The sequence below is a fragment of the Leptonychotes weddellii genome, chromosome 5 (genome assembly GCF_054177405.1).
Source record: "Leptonychotes weddellii isolate Sample4059 chromosome 5, ASM5417740v2, whole genome shotgun sequence".
Lineage (NCBI taxonomy): Eukaryota > Metazoa > Chordata > Mammalia > Carnivora > Phocidae > Leptonychotes > Leptonychotes weddellii.
This window is the reverse complement of record NC_138373.1, coordinates 21,419,630-21,437,445: the sequence shown is the minus strand read 5'-3', so window position 1 is coordinate 21,437,445 and position 17,816 is coordinate 21,419,630. Positions and strand designations below refer to the sequence as shown.

The window sequence follows — 17,816 nt, the reverse complement described above, 5'->3', positions numbered from 1 at the left end:
CTCCCACCCCACCCCCCACTCCAACAACACTCAGTTTGTTTCCTGCAATTAAGAATTCCTCATATCAGTGAGATCATATGATACATGTCTTTCTCTGTTTGACTTATTTCACTCAACATAATACCCTCCAGTTCCATCCACGTCGTTGCAAATGGCAAGATCTCATTCCTTTTGATGGCTGCATAATATTCCATTAGTACATACAACTTTAATTGATTCCTGGAGCAGCCTCCCAAATCTGTTCACAAGAGGTCACATTCTGTCCAAATTCATTCATTCATCCATTCATTCATTCATTCATTCAGCTAAGACTTAGTGAGCCCCTACCATGTGCCAATTACTATTCTAGATAATGGGGATAGGATAGTTAACAAAATGTACAACTCTTCATTTTTTCTCTTTAGACAGTGATTCCCCGCTTCATGTCTTAGGAGAGGTGAATATAGTGTTAGTGGAGTTACATTTTGTTTGTTTTGACAAAAATCATAACAGAAGCAAATTCTTCCTACCACCCTTGATGCACCTTAATATTAAACATTGCTCAATAAATAGAGTCAAATAGATATTAGCCACACAGCTGAAAAAACATCCACAAACAGATGAATGACATTACCCCATATCGCCTGGCTCTTTGTCCCATAATATTTCTCCAAAGAAACTAATTTATGAACTGCCAAACATTCCAAGCTCCTTACTATTCAACAGTTCTGCCTAGATTTCTCTGAGTCAGTGACTCTGTTTTTTGTTGCTCCTAAATTGAATTCTGTAATTTTTAAAGACTTTTTTTTTTCATTAGAAAGAGAGAGAGCAGGGCGCCTGGGTGGCTCAGTTGGTTAAGCGACTGCCTTCAGCTCAGGTCATGATCCTGGAGTCCCTGGATCGAGTCCCGCATCGGGCTCCCTGCTCGGCAGGGAGCCTGCTTCTGCCTCTGACCCTCCCCCCTCTCATGTGCTCTCTCTCTCTCATTCTCTCTGTCTCAAATAAATAAATAAAATCTTAAAAAAAAAAAAAAAAAGAGAGAGAGCAAGAGCACAAGCAGGGTGGCGGGAGTGGCAGAGGGAGAGGGAGAAGCAGACTCCCTGCTGAGCAGGACTCAGGACTCGATCCCAGGACCCGGAGATCATGACCTGAGTCCAAGGTAGATGCTTAACTGACTGAGCCACCCAGGCGCCCGTAATTCTGTAATTTTACACAAGAATTTAGCAACATTCCTAGGACCTGTACAGTTTAAAAGGGCCCTCATGTGCTTTTAAAACTATTAGACTTTTATCCCAGCATCCCATAAAGGAATCCTCCATGGTATTCACAAAAAGTCTATATGTTTTGTAACTCTGATACACGAGTAGGTTCAGCGTCACTAGAATGTAAGTTCGATAAGCGAGTGGAATTTTTACTGTTTCGTTAACTGTTGTATCCCCAGCGTGTAGAACAAACCTGGCACATTTAACTATTTGTTGAATGAATTTGAATGCATCAGCTCTCTGCACAGCCAGCACAAGATAAGCAATGTTGGTGTCTGGCCATAACTTGGTTGTATTTTAGCAATGGGCTGTTAACTTTCTCATGGATGTGTTGTAAATACGTAGATGCGAAGAGAGAAGGCTTTGGCCCAAGGAGCCCTCATACAGAGAAAGCAACAGAGTACAGGAACCAGAATCGGGCTTTGGGGTTTCTTTTGTAAAGGCACATCTCATAATACTAAACATTCATTCCTATATTGCAACAATCATTTGGTAGAGCTGAATGGCTGCTCCCCGTTGAGAGACACTTGGCTCTCCAGTTTATTCCAGAGGGACGTGGCCAGGCTTCTCTCATTTATGTTACTTGCCCAGGCCCTGTAGCCTCTGAGTTTGCCACTGCTGGTAGAAAAACAAGATTATCTCAACTTATTATTTTTTTTTAAAGAATTTATTTATTTACTTGAGAGAGAGAGCACATGAGAGGGGTTAGGGTCAGAGGGAGAAGCAGACTCCCCGCCGAGCACGGAGCCCGATGCGGGACTCGATCCCGGGACTCCAGGATCATGACCTGAGCCGAAGGCAGTTGCCCAAGGAACTGAGCCACCCAGGCGCCCTATCTCAACTTATTTAAAAGCATCCGTTTTTCAAGTCAAACTCTTAATACACTTAGTATGCACACCAAAACTTTTAGACCTAAAATCTGGAGTTTTCATTGCAGGAAAGCTTTTAGAATGGATTTAACTTCTTTAATAGATACAAGGTTATTAAGATTTTGATTCTATCAGTTTTGGCGAGCTGAATTTTTTTTTTTTTTAGCAATTTGTTCATTTCATACTAGTCAATTTTATTGGCATAAAATTATTCATATTTTTCCTCTTGTTGCTATTTTAATGTCTGTAAGAATTGTAATTGCAAGGACGCCTGGGTGGCTCAGTTGGTTAAGCATCTGCCTTTGGCTCAGGACATGATCCCCCAGGGTCCTAGGATCCCTGGGATGAGTCCCATTTCAGCTCCTTGCTCAGCGGGATGCCTGCTTCTCCCCTCTGCTGGCAGCTCCCTCTGCTTTTGCACTCTCTCGCTCTCTCTCTCCCTCTCTCTCTGACAAACAAATAAATAAAATCTTTTAAAAAAAAGAATTGTAATTGCTTACACTTTTTCATTTCTAATATTGTTAATATCTTTATTCTCTTTTTTCCCTTGAAAAGTCTTCCTAGCAGTTTATCAATTTTATTTATCTTTTCAAAACCAGCTTTGGCTTCACTGATTCTCGGTTGTGTTATTTGTTTTCCATTCCACTGATGCACACTCTTATCTTTATTATTTCCTTCCTCCTACTTTCCTTTGATTTGATTTCCTTTGATTTCTTTTTTCAGCTTCTTGATAGGGAAGATTTTGGGCCTGCCTTCTTTTCTAATGTATGCATTTAAAAGTACAAATTTCCACTAAGCATTCCTTTTAGGTGCATTGTACAAATTTTGATATGTCATATTTTATTATCACTCAGTTGAAAATATTTTCTATTTGCCTTATGATCCTTCTCTGACTGATAAATTATGTAGAAACATATTGTTAGTTCCCACATACTTGGGGGTGGGTTTCTCATTTCCTTGTTGTTAATGATTCCTAGCTTAATTCCACTGTGGTCAGAAAACATACTCTATTTTAAACTTTTGAGATTTTTTGAGGTTGGTAAATGTTCCAAATGCAATGGAAAAGAATGTGAATTATATCATTATTAGGCAAAATGTTCTATCTATGTCAATTAGGATATAAATTCTATTAGTCTATCATATATATCTATCATATATAAATTCTATTAGTCTATCAATATCACCATATTCCATCATTAATTTATAGAAAACATTGAATTTCAACTTATATTTCATTGTAAATAAGAATGAGGCAATTTTTTCTATAGGCCATAAACTCTTACATGTTTGTTTTGTGTGTGTGTGTGTTTTTTAAAGATTTTATTTATTTATTTGAGAGAGACAAGAGCATGAGCAGCGGGGAGGAGCAGAGGGAGAGGGAGAAGCAGACTCCCTGCTGAGCAGGGAGCCCTACATGGAGCTCCATCCCAAGACCCTGAGATCATGACCTGAGCTGAAGGTAGACACTTAACCAACTGAGCCACCCAGGTGCCCCTCTCACGTGTTTTGATATTCCGAAAGAATCATCTCATTTTTGAATACTTAAAGTAATTGATCTACCTTTCCAATTTTCCTTCTTCAAAGTATATTTTTGTTAGAGATTAGCAAGGAGTAGCTGTGTAGGTTTTTGTTTATTTAAATCAACTATGTTGATGTATAATTTACATAGAATGAAATGCACACCTTTTTAGTGTAAACTTGGAGTTTTAGAACATTTCTGTCACCCAGAAGTTTCCTTTTGTTCTTTCCTAGTCAGTCCCTACCCCACCCCGCTCTGAGCCCCAGGCAACCACTGATCAGCTGCTACTGGAGATTATATTTCTCTTTCCTAGGGTTTCATAGAAATGGAATAATACAAGATGCACCCTTTTGTGTCTGATTTCTTTGATTCAACATTATTGTTTTTGAGATTTATCGCTGCGTATTTGTTGTTCATCTTTTTTATTGCTAAGTTAAATACTAAGCATTTTATCTTTTGAAACTATTTCACAATTTCCTTTGGCTTCAAACATTACCACATAAAACTTAAATTTCAACTCCAAGTTTAGAGGGTGTTTCTATCTTCTTGGAAAACAGCTTTATGTGAGTATCACATTATCAGATTAATCCTTAACACAAAAACCCATCACCGTGTAAGCAATATCTTCTTCAAGTTGTAAGAGTTAGGGTCTAAAATACTGCCTGAGTTCTGAGCAACAAATGTTTTCTACCAGCTTTTCCATCATTTTTAAAACTCCTACAATAATATTACATACTCTGCTCCCCTCATGTAATGTACATAACTAGTCATTACACTTGCTAAATATTCTGTAATCTGTTGGGCAAGAATTGTTTCATAACACTGTTTTTTTTCATAAATATGAATACTTACATGTGAATATACATATATATTAACCTTACCTTATCTCAGGTGAGGTACACTCTTTCGTTCCAATCATATGGGGCAAATATGGTGGGATCAGGTTTGCACATATGTGGAAAAAAATTGCTGGAAGAATATACACCAGATAATTATCAGTGTTGACCTTCAAGTAGTGAAAATGTGATGGGACACTTGAAGGCATTTTTCTATTTATAAGAAATTTTTCTGTTCATAAGATTCTGCATTGCCTGCACTTTTACTCTGGACATGCTTTGGAAATTAATTAAAAAAATAAAATCTTTTTAAAAAGCATGCTCATCATAGAAAACTTAGGGAAAATAAGAAATTTTACTTAAACAAAAAGTGATAATTGGCTGTAAATATTTAAAACCAGGGTGCCTGGGTGGCTCAGTTGGTTAAGTGTCTGCCTTCAGCTCAGGTCATGATCTCAGGGTCCTGGGATCGAGTCCCATATCGGGCTCCCTGCTTAGCGGGAGTCTGCTTCTCCCTCTCCCTCTCCCTCTCTGCTCTCTCTCTCAAATAAATAAATAAAATCTTTAAAAAAATATTTAAAACCATGTACATATGTGTGTGTACGTATGTCTTGTTCACCATTGTATCCTTTGGTCTAAGAACAGTGCCTAACAGATAATGAGAATTTAGTAAATATATATTGAATGAATGAATGGATACTACTGTATACATTTGGATTATAATGTAATATTGCTTTTTAAAATTAATATTGTATTGTGAAATTTTTATTCCAAAACAATTTCTGAAAGTGTTTGGATGGTTTTATCATATTCCATCATTTAGAAATAACAGTTTTGTAGATAGTATATAGTTGGATCCTGTTTTCTTTTTTTAATTCATTCTGTCAATTTATGTCTTTTGGGGATTTTAGTTTAGTTTTGGGAATTTAGTGCACTTACATTTAAAGTAATTACTGACAAGTAAAGACTTACTATTACCATATTGTTAATTGTTTTTTTGATGTCATAGCTTTTGGTCTCTCATTTCCTCTCTTACTGCCTTTCTTTGTCTTTAGTTGATTTTTTTGTAATGATATGTTTTGATTCCCTTCTCACTTCCCTTTGTGTATATTCTGTAGATAGTTTCTGTGGTTACCATGGGGATTACATATAACATCTTAAAGTTATAACAATCTATTTTAAACTAATAACAACTTCATTTGCATACAAAACCCCTAATCTTTTCCAGCTCCCTCTTACCTCCCCATGTTGTGTTATTGATGTCACAAATCACATACTTATATATTAAGTTAACATAGAACTATAATTATTTTCTATGCTTTTGTCTTTTAAATACTGCAAAACAGTAACAGCTGGAGTCTCAAACCAAAATTACAATAATATTGGTTTTTATATTTGTCCATGTATTTATCAAAGAACTTTATATTTTTGTATTCAAGTTACTGTGTGACGTCCTTTTATTTCAACTTGGACTCCTTTTAGCATTTCTTTTTTTTTTTTTTTAATATTTTATTTATGAGAGAGAGAGAGAGCACGAGCAGGTTGAGGGGCAGAGGGAGAGGGATAAGCAGACTCCTCACTGATTGAGGAGCCCAATGCAGGCCGATCCCAGAACCCTGAGATCATGACCTGAGCCAAAGTCAGACATTTAACCAGCTGAGCCACCCAGGTGCCCTTCCTTTTAGCATTTCTTATAGAGAAATGAACTTATAGGCCATCAATTTTTGATAAGAAATTCCCTCAATTTTTGTTTATCTGACCTAATTTTTCCCTCATTTTTGAAGGACAGTTTTGCTGAATATAGAATTTCTTGATTGACAGGTTTTCCCCCATCACTTTAAATATATAATCCCACTGTCTTCTGGTCTGCTACCCACTAATAATCTCATTAAAGATTTATACATGATGAGTCACTTTTCTCTTGCTGCTTTCTGTCTTTGGCTTTTGTAGTTTGATTACAGTGTGTCTCTGTGTGGGTCTCTTTGGGCTTTCTTATTTGGAGTTCATTGAGCCTTTTGTATTTGTATATCCATATACTGAATGAATGAATGAATGGATGGATGAATGAATGAATACTACTATATAAACCTGTATTTAATGCAAATATGGTTTTGCCTTTCCTCAGCCATTATTTCTTCAAATAAGCTCGTTGCTCCTTTCTCTCTCTCTCTTCTTCTAGGACTCCCGTAACGTGTATATTGCTCTCATTGTTTATATACTATGTCCCTTGGGCTCTATACACTTCTCTTCATTGTTTTTATCCTTTTTGCCCCTCAGACTCCATAATTTAAAATGACTTGTGTTCAAGTTCACTGATTCTTTCTTCTGTCTGCTGAGTCTGTTGTTGAATCCATCTGGTAAAGTTTTCAATTCAGTTATTGTATTTTTCAGATCCTGAATTTCTGTTTGGTTCTTATTTTGTTCATATATTGTTTTTCTGATTTGCTTTAGTTCTTTGTCATTTTCCTTTAGCTCTTTCAGCAGGTTTAAGACAATCATTTTAAAGTCTCTGTCTAATAACTGAAACCTGTGTCTCTTTAGGGTCAGTTTCTGGAGATTTGTTTTATTCCTTCAAATGGGCAACATGGCCTTGTGATCTGGTTGTTGAAAATTGGATATTTGAAAAAAGCAGCCAGTCTCTGTCTTTGCAGCTGGCTCTTTGCAGAGAAAGGCCTTCAGTAATCTAACCATATGAAAACTTAAGGTCTCGGGCATTTGTCTTTCCTAGGCCTATGCATGTGCTTTTTTCTCAATTTTACCAAATACATTGCTACTTTTTCATGTTTTAATTTCCTTAAAAGTCTCATACGTGCTTCTTCTTGGGGCCCTAGATGTTATATTGCCTTCCTCTGTCTGTAGTCCGCCCTGTCCCCCCCTTCTCTGAGGTGGCCACGGTCTACAGTTTCCACTGATTGTGGCATCTGCCACTGCTTTCAGACACCTCCAACTGATATTCAAACTAGGTCACCGTTCCTATCTGAGCGCCCAAGTCAGATGAGGCAGAAACCAGTCCTGACAAGCCAGAATGTTGAAACAAATTCCAGTCTTTTCTTCTGTCCCAAGGGAGGGGCTGGAAATCAGGTGGCTTCCCCTGATCATACTTCACAACACCAGAGAGGGGATGGCAAAGGTAAACAAAAACAACATAAAATTTCTTACCATTTTGAATATGAATTTTTATCGTTTGGACATTTGTTGGTTGCCATAGATCCTTGACTATTTCTAGAGTTCCTACAAAGCTATTTTAGTCTGTTGATTACCTGATGTTTCTGTGAGGGAACAAGGGTTACTTGGGAGCTTCCAGGTCTGTCTTCTTGCTTATTTCACCTCTAGAGGTATCTTAATTTTAAATATAAACTCCCCCAAATATTCAGGAATTAGATTAGTCTCTTGTTCTGTTGTAATACTAATGATAGTAATTTTATTGAGCACCTACGATGTGCCAGGCACTGTCATATACACTTTACCTGTTTAAATAACTAATTTAAACTTTACTACCTTCTAGGTAGTATTGTACCCATTTCATAGATGAGAAAACTGAGGCACAGAGGAGAACCTACTGTCCATATGGAACTAAGACAGACACATGGGAGAATGAAATTTTAAGGCTTTAATAGGTGACATGAAGGCTATTCATGGTTTTATGTGACTCTAGAGGAGGTGGTGACAGTAGACCAGAAGAAGTTCACTGGATCACACCCTATCCCCAACTTTTCTTGGTTCTATAAATGCTTTAAAATGGGATCTCAGTCCTTGAGCTACATTTTCACTGGAATGTATCTTTGGTAGTAGATTGGCCAAATAAGTGCCCTTTTCCTTTGAAGTAGGAAGTAACACATGGTGTATGATCTTGACCAGGAGGGCAAGAGAGGTCCAAACCCAGCCCTGTGGTGGGTGAATAACCAAGGGGATGAACTGAAGTGGAGTTTCAGAGAGTTGACAGACCTATCCCGCCATGCAGCCAATGTCTTCACCCAGACCTGTGGCCTGCAGCAGGGAGACCGTCTAGCCTTGATTCTGCCTTGAGTGCCTGAGTGGTGGCTGGTGGCCATAGGCTGCATCCAAGCAGGTCAGTGACTGAAAGAGACCCCAACAGACTTTAGGTCTGGCCCAGAGCGAATTGGTCCTGAAATATTAATATTCCCCTATCTTTTTTCATATTCTGCACAGTCTTTGTCTTTCTCAGACTCCCTCAAATATTCTTTTACTCCTTCTCACTCACTCTCTCTTTCATACTTACACACCCTCAAACACAGTGTCACAACTCTCTAAATCATCCACACACACACTTTCTCCTGCATAGACTCATTCTTTTTTTCAAAGATCCATCAGGTAATGAGCGCTGGGTGTTATATAAGACTGATGAATCCCTGAACTCTACCTCTGAAACTAATAATACACTATATGTTAATTAATTGAATTTAAATTCAAAAAAATAAAGATCCATCCATTGTTAACATTTTGCACTCCTCCCACACTGGGTCAATTAAGTATCAGTTGCAGACATTGTGACATCCATAAACACCAGATAAACACCCATAAACACCGGAGTATGCATCTGCTATGATCCAAGATATTCTCCTCACCTAACCACAACAGAGTTGTCACAGAAGACATCTAACACTGATACATCCATAGACAAAATTCTTTAATTTTTTTGTTTGAATCCAAAATCCAATAGAGGATCATGCATTGCATTAAGTTTCACATCTCCTCAATCTCCTTCAATCTGGTCTTTTCTGTATGACCATATTTTGGAAATGTCTAAGCCAGTTGTTTTGCAGAAGATCCCACAAAATTTGTGTTTCTGACTCTTTCCTCGGGATTACATTCAGTTAAACATTTTTAGTGGGAGTACTAAAAGGACAATTTGCCTATCTCAGTGCTTTACATCAGGGGATACATCAAGTTGGTTTGTCCTATCATCAGTGATATTTACAAACACCTTTGCAAGGCATCTTGTCCCTTTATAGTTAGTAAGTAATACTTATGAGACTGTGTGAATATCCTGTTCTCCAGTTGTCTTTCACCCTATGACTTGAGAATCCATTAATGATTCTTGATTGAATTGAATAATATTATGGTCATTTTATATGAAAATTTTCTAATCTTTCTACATTTATTAGTTAGCATTCTGTGGCTATTTCCCTTTCCTGTTTAATTGCCTATCTTTTTATATAATTTAGAGTTGGTGTGGGACTCATGGATTCTCTTTTGATTTGCTTTATAATGCATGTTCATATAGTCTCTCACCAATAAAATACTAGATTAATCCATCAAGATCATGTGGAATGAAGAATTAACAGCAATGGCAGAGAGAGTATGGAGAAGCCATGTCATCTGTAGAGCTAAGAGATGGCCCATGGGAAATCCAGACATGAGCTTAGCCCTCTGGTATAGGCAGATTTAAAGAGGAATAGAAGCAAAGGAAGAGAATTCCAAGAATGGGCAGAAGGCAGGAGTCAGGAGAAGCCTGTGTGAAGAACAGCCATATTGAAATAGTGAATAGATTTGCAGGAGAGAAAGGTGGAGGGTGGGCAGTGCCTTCAGTGTTGGGGAGAGTGTGGTGTTTTCCTGGCGAGAGGGTACAGGTGCTGGTGAAGAGAAGAAAAGCGGAGTGGGAAAAGTCGGTGTTCTGTGGAACGTGAACAGGTAACAATATGGAAGTTGGGTAGTAGGAAGATTCAGGACAAGGCACCTGGTGGAGAGATGGGAACCCACGTGGTGGAGAGATTAGAACCCAACAGGGGCACATGAAGACTTGAACTAATTGTTGGTGATGGAAGATGGAAGGGAAAGCAGGGCAGTTCAAAGGATAATGTAGTTAAATTTAGATATGCAGAGTGAGGGAGAGGAGATTCAAGATGACACAAGGGACTGACAGAGGAGGAAATGAGACGAGAAAAATGGAGGTAGGGATGCAGCTAATCCTGATGTCAGGGACACCGTCCTACTTACATGCTTAGTCCCAGATCCTGTGTAAAGTAGGATCCACCAGTCTACTGGCCAGATCCATCTAGAGTAGTAGGGGTCAGGGCAGGCTTTTCAAATTTCAGTGTGCGTAGGAATTGCTTGGAGACCTTGTTAAAGTGCAGATTCTGATTCAGTAGGTTTGTGATGGGGCATGAGATTTTGTGTCTTAGGTGGTGCTGATGGTGCTGGTCCGTGGGGCATACTTTGCACAGCAAGAGGCTAGTGGATTTCTATGCAAATAAGCCAAGCCTGAAACCCAAAATTTCCTTTTTCATTCCCAGGAATAATCTTCATGCCAGGAACCATCCAGTTGAAGGCCAAGGACATTCTCTACCGATGACAAGTGTCCAAAGCCAAGGGCATCGTGACCACAGATACCCTTGCCTCAGAGGTGGGTTCTTTAGCTTCCGAGTGTCCTACTCTGAAAACAAGGCTCCTGGTGTCTGACCATAGCCATCAAGGGTGGCTGGACTTAATGATCATTGATTGAGTTTCTGTTCTGATGAATGTGCTTTCTAAGGAAGGGCAGGAGAAGGCCATTCACTCCCAAGTGCTGGTAGACAAACAACCAGTGGGAGGAGACTCAGCAGGTCTGATGGCAGAAACCTTCTCTTCCCAGTTATACCACTGATTTGCTAGGTGACCCTGGGCTGGTCCCTTCCCCTTTCTTGGATGCAATTGTTTTATCTGTAAAATAAGGGTATTGAACTTCCATGCCTCTGTCACTAAAGTATTATCAACCCTGTGTAAAGGAGTTGTATAAAGTCAGAGGGTTGTTGTGTTGTGTCTTCCTTGTAGGTAGGGAATCTGAAATATTATGTTTATATAAAAAATAAATATATGAAGAGGTTGAATGAAAGATTAAGGGATGAATTTTTAAGGGAAAGCTTGAGACTATAAGAAAAATTGGGGCTGTGGCTGTCAGGCAGTTTGGGGAGCAAACGCTTTCCATCTCTTAGAGGTTGCATAACTTTAGGGAAACCTTGCAGGAAAGGTTAGGGAAGTGTTGGAGGTAAGTAAGACCACTTCCACCTCCAAAACTCTGATTCTGTAGATCTTCAGGCATTTTTCATATCACCCACAAACCATGCTGGTTTGTTTTCTTGAAGGAACCCCTCAGTTTTTAAAGTCCTTTACTTCAGCCTCAAAAGGCAAATATCACACTGAAGTCACACCTTACGCTGGATTTTAAAGTCAGACAATTAAAAGAAAATGGTGTAAATAAAGAATATTCTCTAAAACTCCCTCAAATTGCCAAAATCATATCACAGCAAGAGTCAGTGTGTCCTGCAGCCTTGGGATCATTTGCAGTTTCTCCAATCAAACACCATAGGGAACTTGCATTTATAAGCCCAAGAGACTCCCAATCTAGGAGAAATCCCCAAGAATCAAGGTACACTAGGGTACCCTACAGATTCTACCTTCCATCTCAAGCTTATACCAGGGCAAATGTGCATCCTCATTTTCTCTTCCCCACCCCTCATTGCCAAGATTATGGGGTGAAATTCCTATTAAGTTGGTTCATGTAAAAAACAAGCTTAGCAGTGTGATTAAGAGCATAATCTTTGGATCAAACTGAGTGAATTTGAATCCTGGCTGGACCACTTGCTGGCTACATGTCTTCAGGCAAGTTATGAAAAACCTTTCTGAGCCTCAGTTTTCTCATCCACAGAATGGGAACAATAAGAGCAGTACTTGCCTTTTAGGGTTGGTCTGAAGATTGAATGAGTTCTTATTTGTAAATCACTTAGAGCACTGCCTGGAAGTGCTATTTCAGTGTTTGTTACATGCAAAACAATCCACTGTATTTCCCCCCCCCCTTTTTTTTTTAAAGATGTTTTTATTTATTTGACAGAGAAAGACACAGCGAGAGAGGGAACCCAAGCAGGGGGAGTGGGAGAGGGAGAAGCAGGCTTCCGGCGGAGCAGGGAGCCCGATGCGGGGCTCGATCCCAGGACCCTGGGATCATGACCCGAGCCGAAGGCAGACGCTTAAGACTGAGCCACCCAGGCGCCCCTCCCCGCTTTTTAAATGAAGAGATGTCAGACTACTTATCTATCGCACTCTCAAACTCCATTTGATCCTTAACACTGGGAGAACTGGTTTCCCCTCCAGTGTTAGAAACCTCCATTTTTCTGACTCCAAGCCTCATATTGTTCCTTTTGCTTCTCTGGGGATGGAAAAGCAGGAAGTATGACTTCTCCCCTTTTGTACTGAATCCCTTTGCAGATCAGCCTCCCCAGATCATACCTGGATTAAGTCAAAGACTCTGGACCCAATGGCCATCTTCTTTACAAGTGGGACCACAGGCTTCCCCAAGATGGCAAAACACAGTCATGGATTTGCCTTGCGATCCTCTTTCCCTTCAAGGTAGGAAAGAAGGCACTGAGTTATGGGCTGGGCCACACATCTGGGGTGGTGTGTGCATGTGTGTGAGTGAACATGTGAGTTGGGAAAAGAGCTCTAAGCAAAATTGACTCCATCCTGCTTCTCCCTTCTGTGCTCTTTGGTTCAGACTGATGAAAATCTGAGAGGTAAATGCTGGGAATCCTAACCATTTGCTGACAGAGGCCTCTGATGACAAAGGAGGCATATTTAGGTCCTGCTTGAACACCTTGACAGGAGGTGTCCCTGTCAGTTGACTCAGGGTTTGGTGGGGAAGGACAGAATGTGCTAACAATGTAACCTGAAACAACAGGTCTTTTCCTCTCCCTAGTAATGGACAAATGAAACTTGGAGTTACCCAATTATGAGCTGTTAGGGAAAATAATACCTGGAACCAAGCCACACCATGCCACTGTCCCTAATCTAGAACAAACAACCATGGAGGCTGAAGCTGTAGCCTTGGGTTAATCATTTAATCAATTTTAAACTAAGCCTCTTCTCCCCTCTGCCCCTCCACCAGAGTAATATTCAGACCAAAACAAGTTCAATATATTTCCTAAGTTATTAACCAGACCAGAGGGCACCATGAGGTTTCTGGTGGACCTCAGCTATCTGTGCTGATGCAAAGTTATACAGTGATAACAACTGAATAGCAAAACCCTGGAGGAATGGGGGTGGAAGAAGGGGAGTTCTTTCTGTGCAGTCTGAATAACAAGAGCAAAGGCACAAAGATATAAAAAGTAGCATTTATAGAACTACTGAGATTTGAGGGTAGCTGGTGCTCAGAGTGTGGGGTAAGGGCTAGACGGGAGGAGTTGGGAAAGTAAGCAGGGCCCCAGATCTTGTAGGATCTTGTGGGCCTTAGTGTAGCGTTTAGAGAGTTGTTTGTTTGTTTTGAGAGAGAGAGAGAGGGGAGGTATTAGAGCAATGCGACATATTTTAGCAAGGGAAAGACCTGATCAGATTTGTGTTTTGAAAAGATCACTGTGGCAGTGCCTGGGTGGCTCAGTCAGTGAAGCATCTGCTCAGTCATGATCTAGGGTCCTGAGATCGAGCCCCACATTGGGCTCTGTGCTGAACGTGGAACCTGCTTGAGATTCTCTCTCTCTCCCCTCCCCACCTACTTCCCACTTGTGCACATGCATGCTCTCTCTCTCAAGAGAAAGAAAGAAAGAAGAAAGAAAGAAAGAGAAAGAAAAAGAAAGAAAGAAAGAAAGAAAAAGAAAGAGGGAAGGAAAGAAAGAAAGAAAAAGAAAAAAAAGATAAAAGATCACTGTAGTTGCAATATGGAGAATGGGTTGGGAAAAATCAGAATGGAGTTAGACCAGTTGGAGGGTCTTAGAATAATCCAAGATGGTGGTGGCTTGGCAAAAGTGTCAGAGACATGAAGGAAGTTAACATATTTGAGATTTTAGGAGGTAAAATGGATGGGATCTACTGGCTAGATGTGGGAGATAAGAGAGGGGCCAGTCAGAGAGGGGCCAATCAAAGCTGACTGTCAGATTTTGGGCTTGGACAGTTTCGTGGACAGTAATGACATTCACTAAAATACAGAGAACATTGGAGGAGAAAGAATTAGTCCAAGGGAGTCAGGAGAGATTAGGATCTAGTGAGTTTGAGAGAGACACCCCAGAAGAGATGTTCAGTGGGTAGTGGGTCTAAAGCTGAGAAGACAGATCCTCCTAGCTAGTAACGTCTTACGGGTGAGCCACAATCCTAAGAGAGCTGGGATGAGGGAGGGTGGATTGCCCTTCCCTATTAATAGTAAAGTTCCTCAAAGCCATTGCCTGCTAATGGGAAGGTTGTGTTTTCTCAAGGAGTTATGCAGAAGCAGTAAGGTAGGGTATAGAAATGAGAAACCTTCTCCACTCCACCTTCCAATTATTGCCTATTGTCTAATTGTTTCCAGTCCTTTGCCAAGATGGGATATTAAGAATTAAGTCTCTCTCTCACCCTCTCTCCCTCTTGCTGTCTCCCTCTCTCTCCCTTTGTCTTTCTTCATCACAAATGACAGAAAGCCCAATCTAAACCTCTTTAAGCCAAAAAATGAGTACAGGAATTTATTGGATCATGAGGCAGGGCACTCCAGGGTTTGGCTTCAGACATAGCTAGAGAGTCTCTGGATTAGGTTTTCATCTCTCCATCTGTCAGCCCTGTTTCTGCTGTGTTTTGATGCTCTTCTCAGAAAGGCTTATTATCTCTCGTTATCCCCAAATGGCCAACATTATCTAGGACTATATCAGTAACAGAGTCAAATCCAAGAAAAGAGCTACAGATTTTGTCCCCATATTCCCAGCCTTAAGGATAATTATAACTAAACCAGTTGAAGGCACACATGCCAGAAAATAGGATTTGGCATACTCTAGGGACCTGGTTTGGGAGTGTGTCTGGAGCCCCAGTCAAACCACATGCACTGAGAATGAGGGGTGGGTCACCACCTGAAAACCAGAGTCCCCAGCCCTTGATCACATTCTCTCATGATCAATCACATACCTGAGGCCACTGTATTTTGGAGTTAGCAGGAAATTGCTGCAACTGAAGACATCTGATATCTTCTGGTGCCTTTCGGACACAGGCTGGATTCTGGCGGTCTTTGGGTGCCTATTGGAACCATGGACAGCAGGGGCTACACTCCTTATCCATCATCTGCCCCAGTTTGACCCCAAGGTTGTTGAACAGGTAAGAAGACTAACCTTCTGGTATTGACAAACTCCTAGAAGAAACTCATGTTTCAAACTCAAAAGCTGGACCCTGCTGAAAAATATTTTATTTAGCAGAGGGTCCCCTAAGCACAATATAACCCTGGTTCTGGGTTTCTCAAAGTGTGGAGCACTGAATCCATCACTGTATCTAAATCACATTGGATGAAACCTTGAAGAAAATGCAGATTCCAAGCCCTTCCCCCAGGCCTATGGATCAGATTTTGTGGACTTGGGACCCTGAAAACACATTTTAAGAAATTAAAGCAACCAGAGTAAGCTCAGGTATCCTGGATCTGCCAGAGCCAGGTAGCTGGTGTGTGTGTGTGTGTGAATGTGTGTGTGTGTTGTTGTTGTTGCTCAATTTATTGAAGTGTTTAAAAACAGAGTCCTTGGAAAATGACAAATCTAGTTTCTTATCCCACGTTCAACATTTATTTGTGGTTTACTTGCTACCCCGAGCCTCAGTTTCTTTATCTGTAAAATGGGAGTTTTAATAATTACTACATCACAAAATTGTTGGAATATAAATGAGACGGTACAGGTGAAGTGTGTGGAGTGCTTAGTCCTGAGCTGGCACACAGGCCCCTCCACCTCTCAAAGTCCAGTTCCCTCCCCACAACCTCTGTGGAGTCTGCTCTTTTCTCTGTCCTTCTCTTAGGAGCCCTTCTCATTAATCTCCCATCCATTAAATCTTTTCTCCTGTATTTTTAATCTCTCACTTTGCCCCTCTTCATTAATCTTTCATTTATTAAATCTTTTCTCCCATAGTTTCAACCTCTTGCTCTTCATTAACTCTGTACCCTTAGTCCATAAACATATTCATGGTTCCCCATCCTAAAAAATACCTTCCCTTCACCCTGCTCCACACTGGACCAACCCTGTCTTTCCTCCCTTAGTATCAAACTACTCTATAGAACATTCTCCACTTGCTGCAGCCACATCCTCTTCACCCAGCTTACTCCTGAACACTGCAGTCCTCCAAGGGTCTGCCCTCACCCTTCCTCTTCCTTCTAACCAATCTCCTCTACTTCCATTTCACCAGCATGTGCATCCATTCAGGGGGTTCTTGAAACTATGCCTTAGGTCTAGTCTTCTCCCTCCATGCAAATCCCCCCTTGTTTATCTCCCCCAAGTCCATCTGATGATCCCTCCAGCACATCAGACTGCATTTTCCATTTCTTATTCCCTGCCACATGTCAATATTTGCCTCTCTATCATTGTTTACTGCACACATCCTGCCAGTCCTTGAGGCTTAAAGCTGCACAAAAACAAAAACAAAAACAAAAACAAAAACACCGAATCCACCTCCCCCCCGCCACCTCCACTACATGGGTGTCCCAAAGTCTCAGTGTGCTTTAAGCTTGAATTATTTCAAAGTATTAATTCTACAAATTTACATACACACACACACACACCAGCATTTGAAAATTTAATTATTTTGATTTATTTTTCATTTGTTACTTTTGTGATTTTAATGATAACATTTTTAGCTTCAGTTCCTCTTATTGAAGATGAGAGATACTGATTGAAAGAAGGAGTGTTAAGTTAAAAATGTACTATCCATTTTTTAAATTTTTTAAAGATTTTATTTATTTATTTGACAGAGAGAGGGACAGCGAGAGAGGGAACGCAAGCAGGGGGAGTGGGAGAGGGAGAAGCAGGCCTCCTGCTGAGCAGGGAGCCAGATGTGGGACCTGATTCCGGGACTCCAGGATCATGACCCGAGCCAAAGGCAGACACTTAATGACTGAGCCACCCAGGTGCTCCCTAAAGATGTACTGTCCATTTAACTCAACACAAAACCCCCCAAATAATCCAATTGAAAATGAGAAGACATGAGCAGACATTTCTCTAAAGAAGACATCTAGATGGCCCAGAAACACATGAAAAGATGCTCCACATCATTCGTCATCAGGGAAATGCACATCAAAACCACAATGAGATATATCATCTCACACCTGTCAGAATGGCTAAACTCAACATCACAAGAAACAACAAGTGTTACAGGCAAGGATGTGGATAAAAAGGAAACCTCATGCACTCTCTGGTGGGAATCCAAGCTGGTGCAGGCACTATGGAAAACAGTATGGAGGTTCCTCAAAAACTTAAAAATAGAATTACCATATGATTCAGTAATTGCACTACTGGGTATTTACCCAAATAATATGAAAACACTATTTCAAAAGGATATATGCACTCCTATGTTTATTGCAGCATTATTTACAATAGCCAATTATTAAAGCAGTCCAAGTATCCATTCATAGATGAATGGATAAAGAAGATGTGAGATA

The 17,816-nt window shown here is 40.3% G+C and overlaps 1 protein-coding gene across 1 annotated transcript in view; it reads left to right on the top strand.

The window, feature by feature from the left end:
• The first annotated feature begins 8,255 nt into the window (after positions 1–8,255).
• ACSM1 (acyl-CoA synthetase medium chain family member 1) overlaps positions 8,256–17,816 on the top strand; it is a 28,111-nt gene continuing 18,550 nt past the window's right edge. The window contains 4 exon segments of the mRNA XM_081819918.1: positions 8,256–8,534; positions 10,720–10,912; positions 12,653–12,808; positions 15,343–15,502. Of these exon segments, the coding sequence (XP_081676044.1) occupies positions 8,303–8,534; positions 10,720–10,912; positions 12,653–12,808; positions 15,343–15,502 (741 nt within the window). The 5' untranslated portion in view covers positions 8,256–8,302.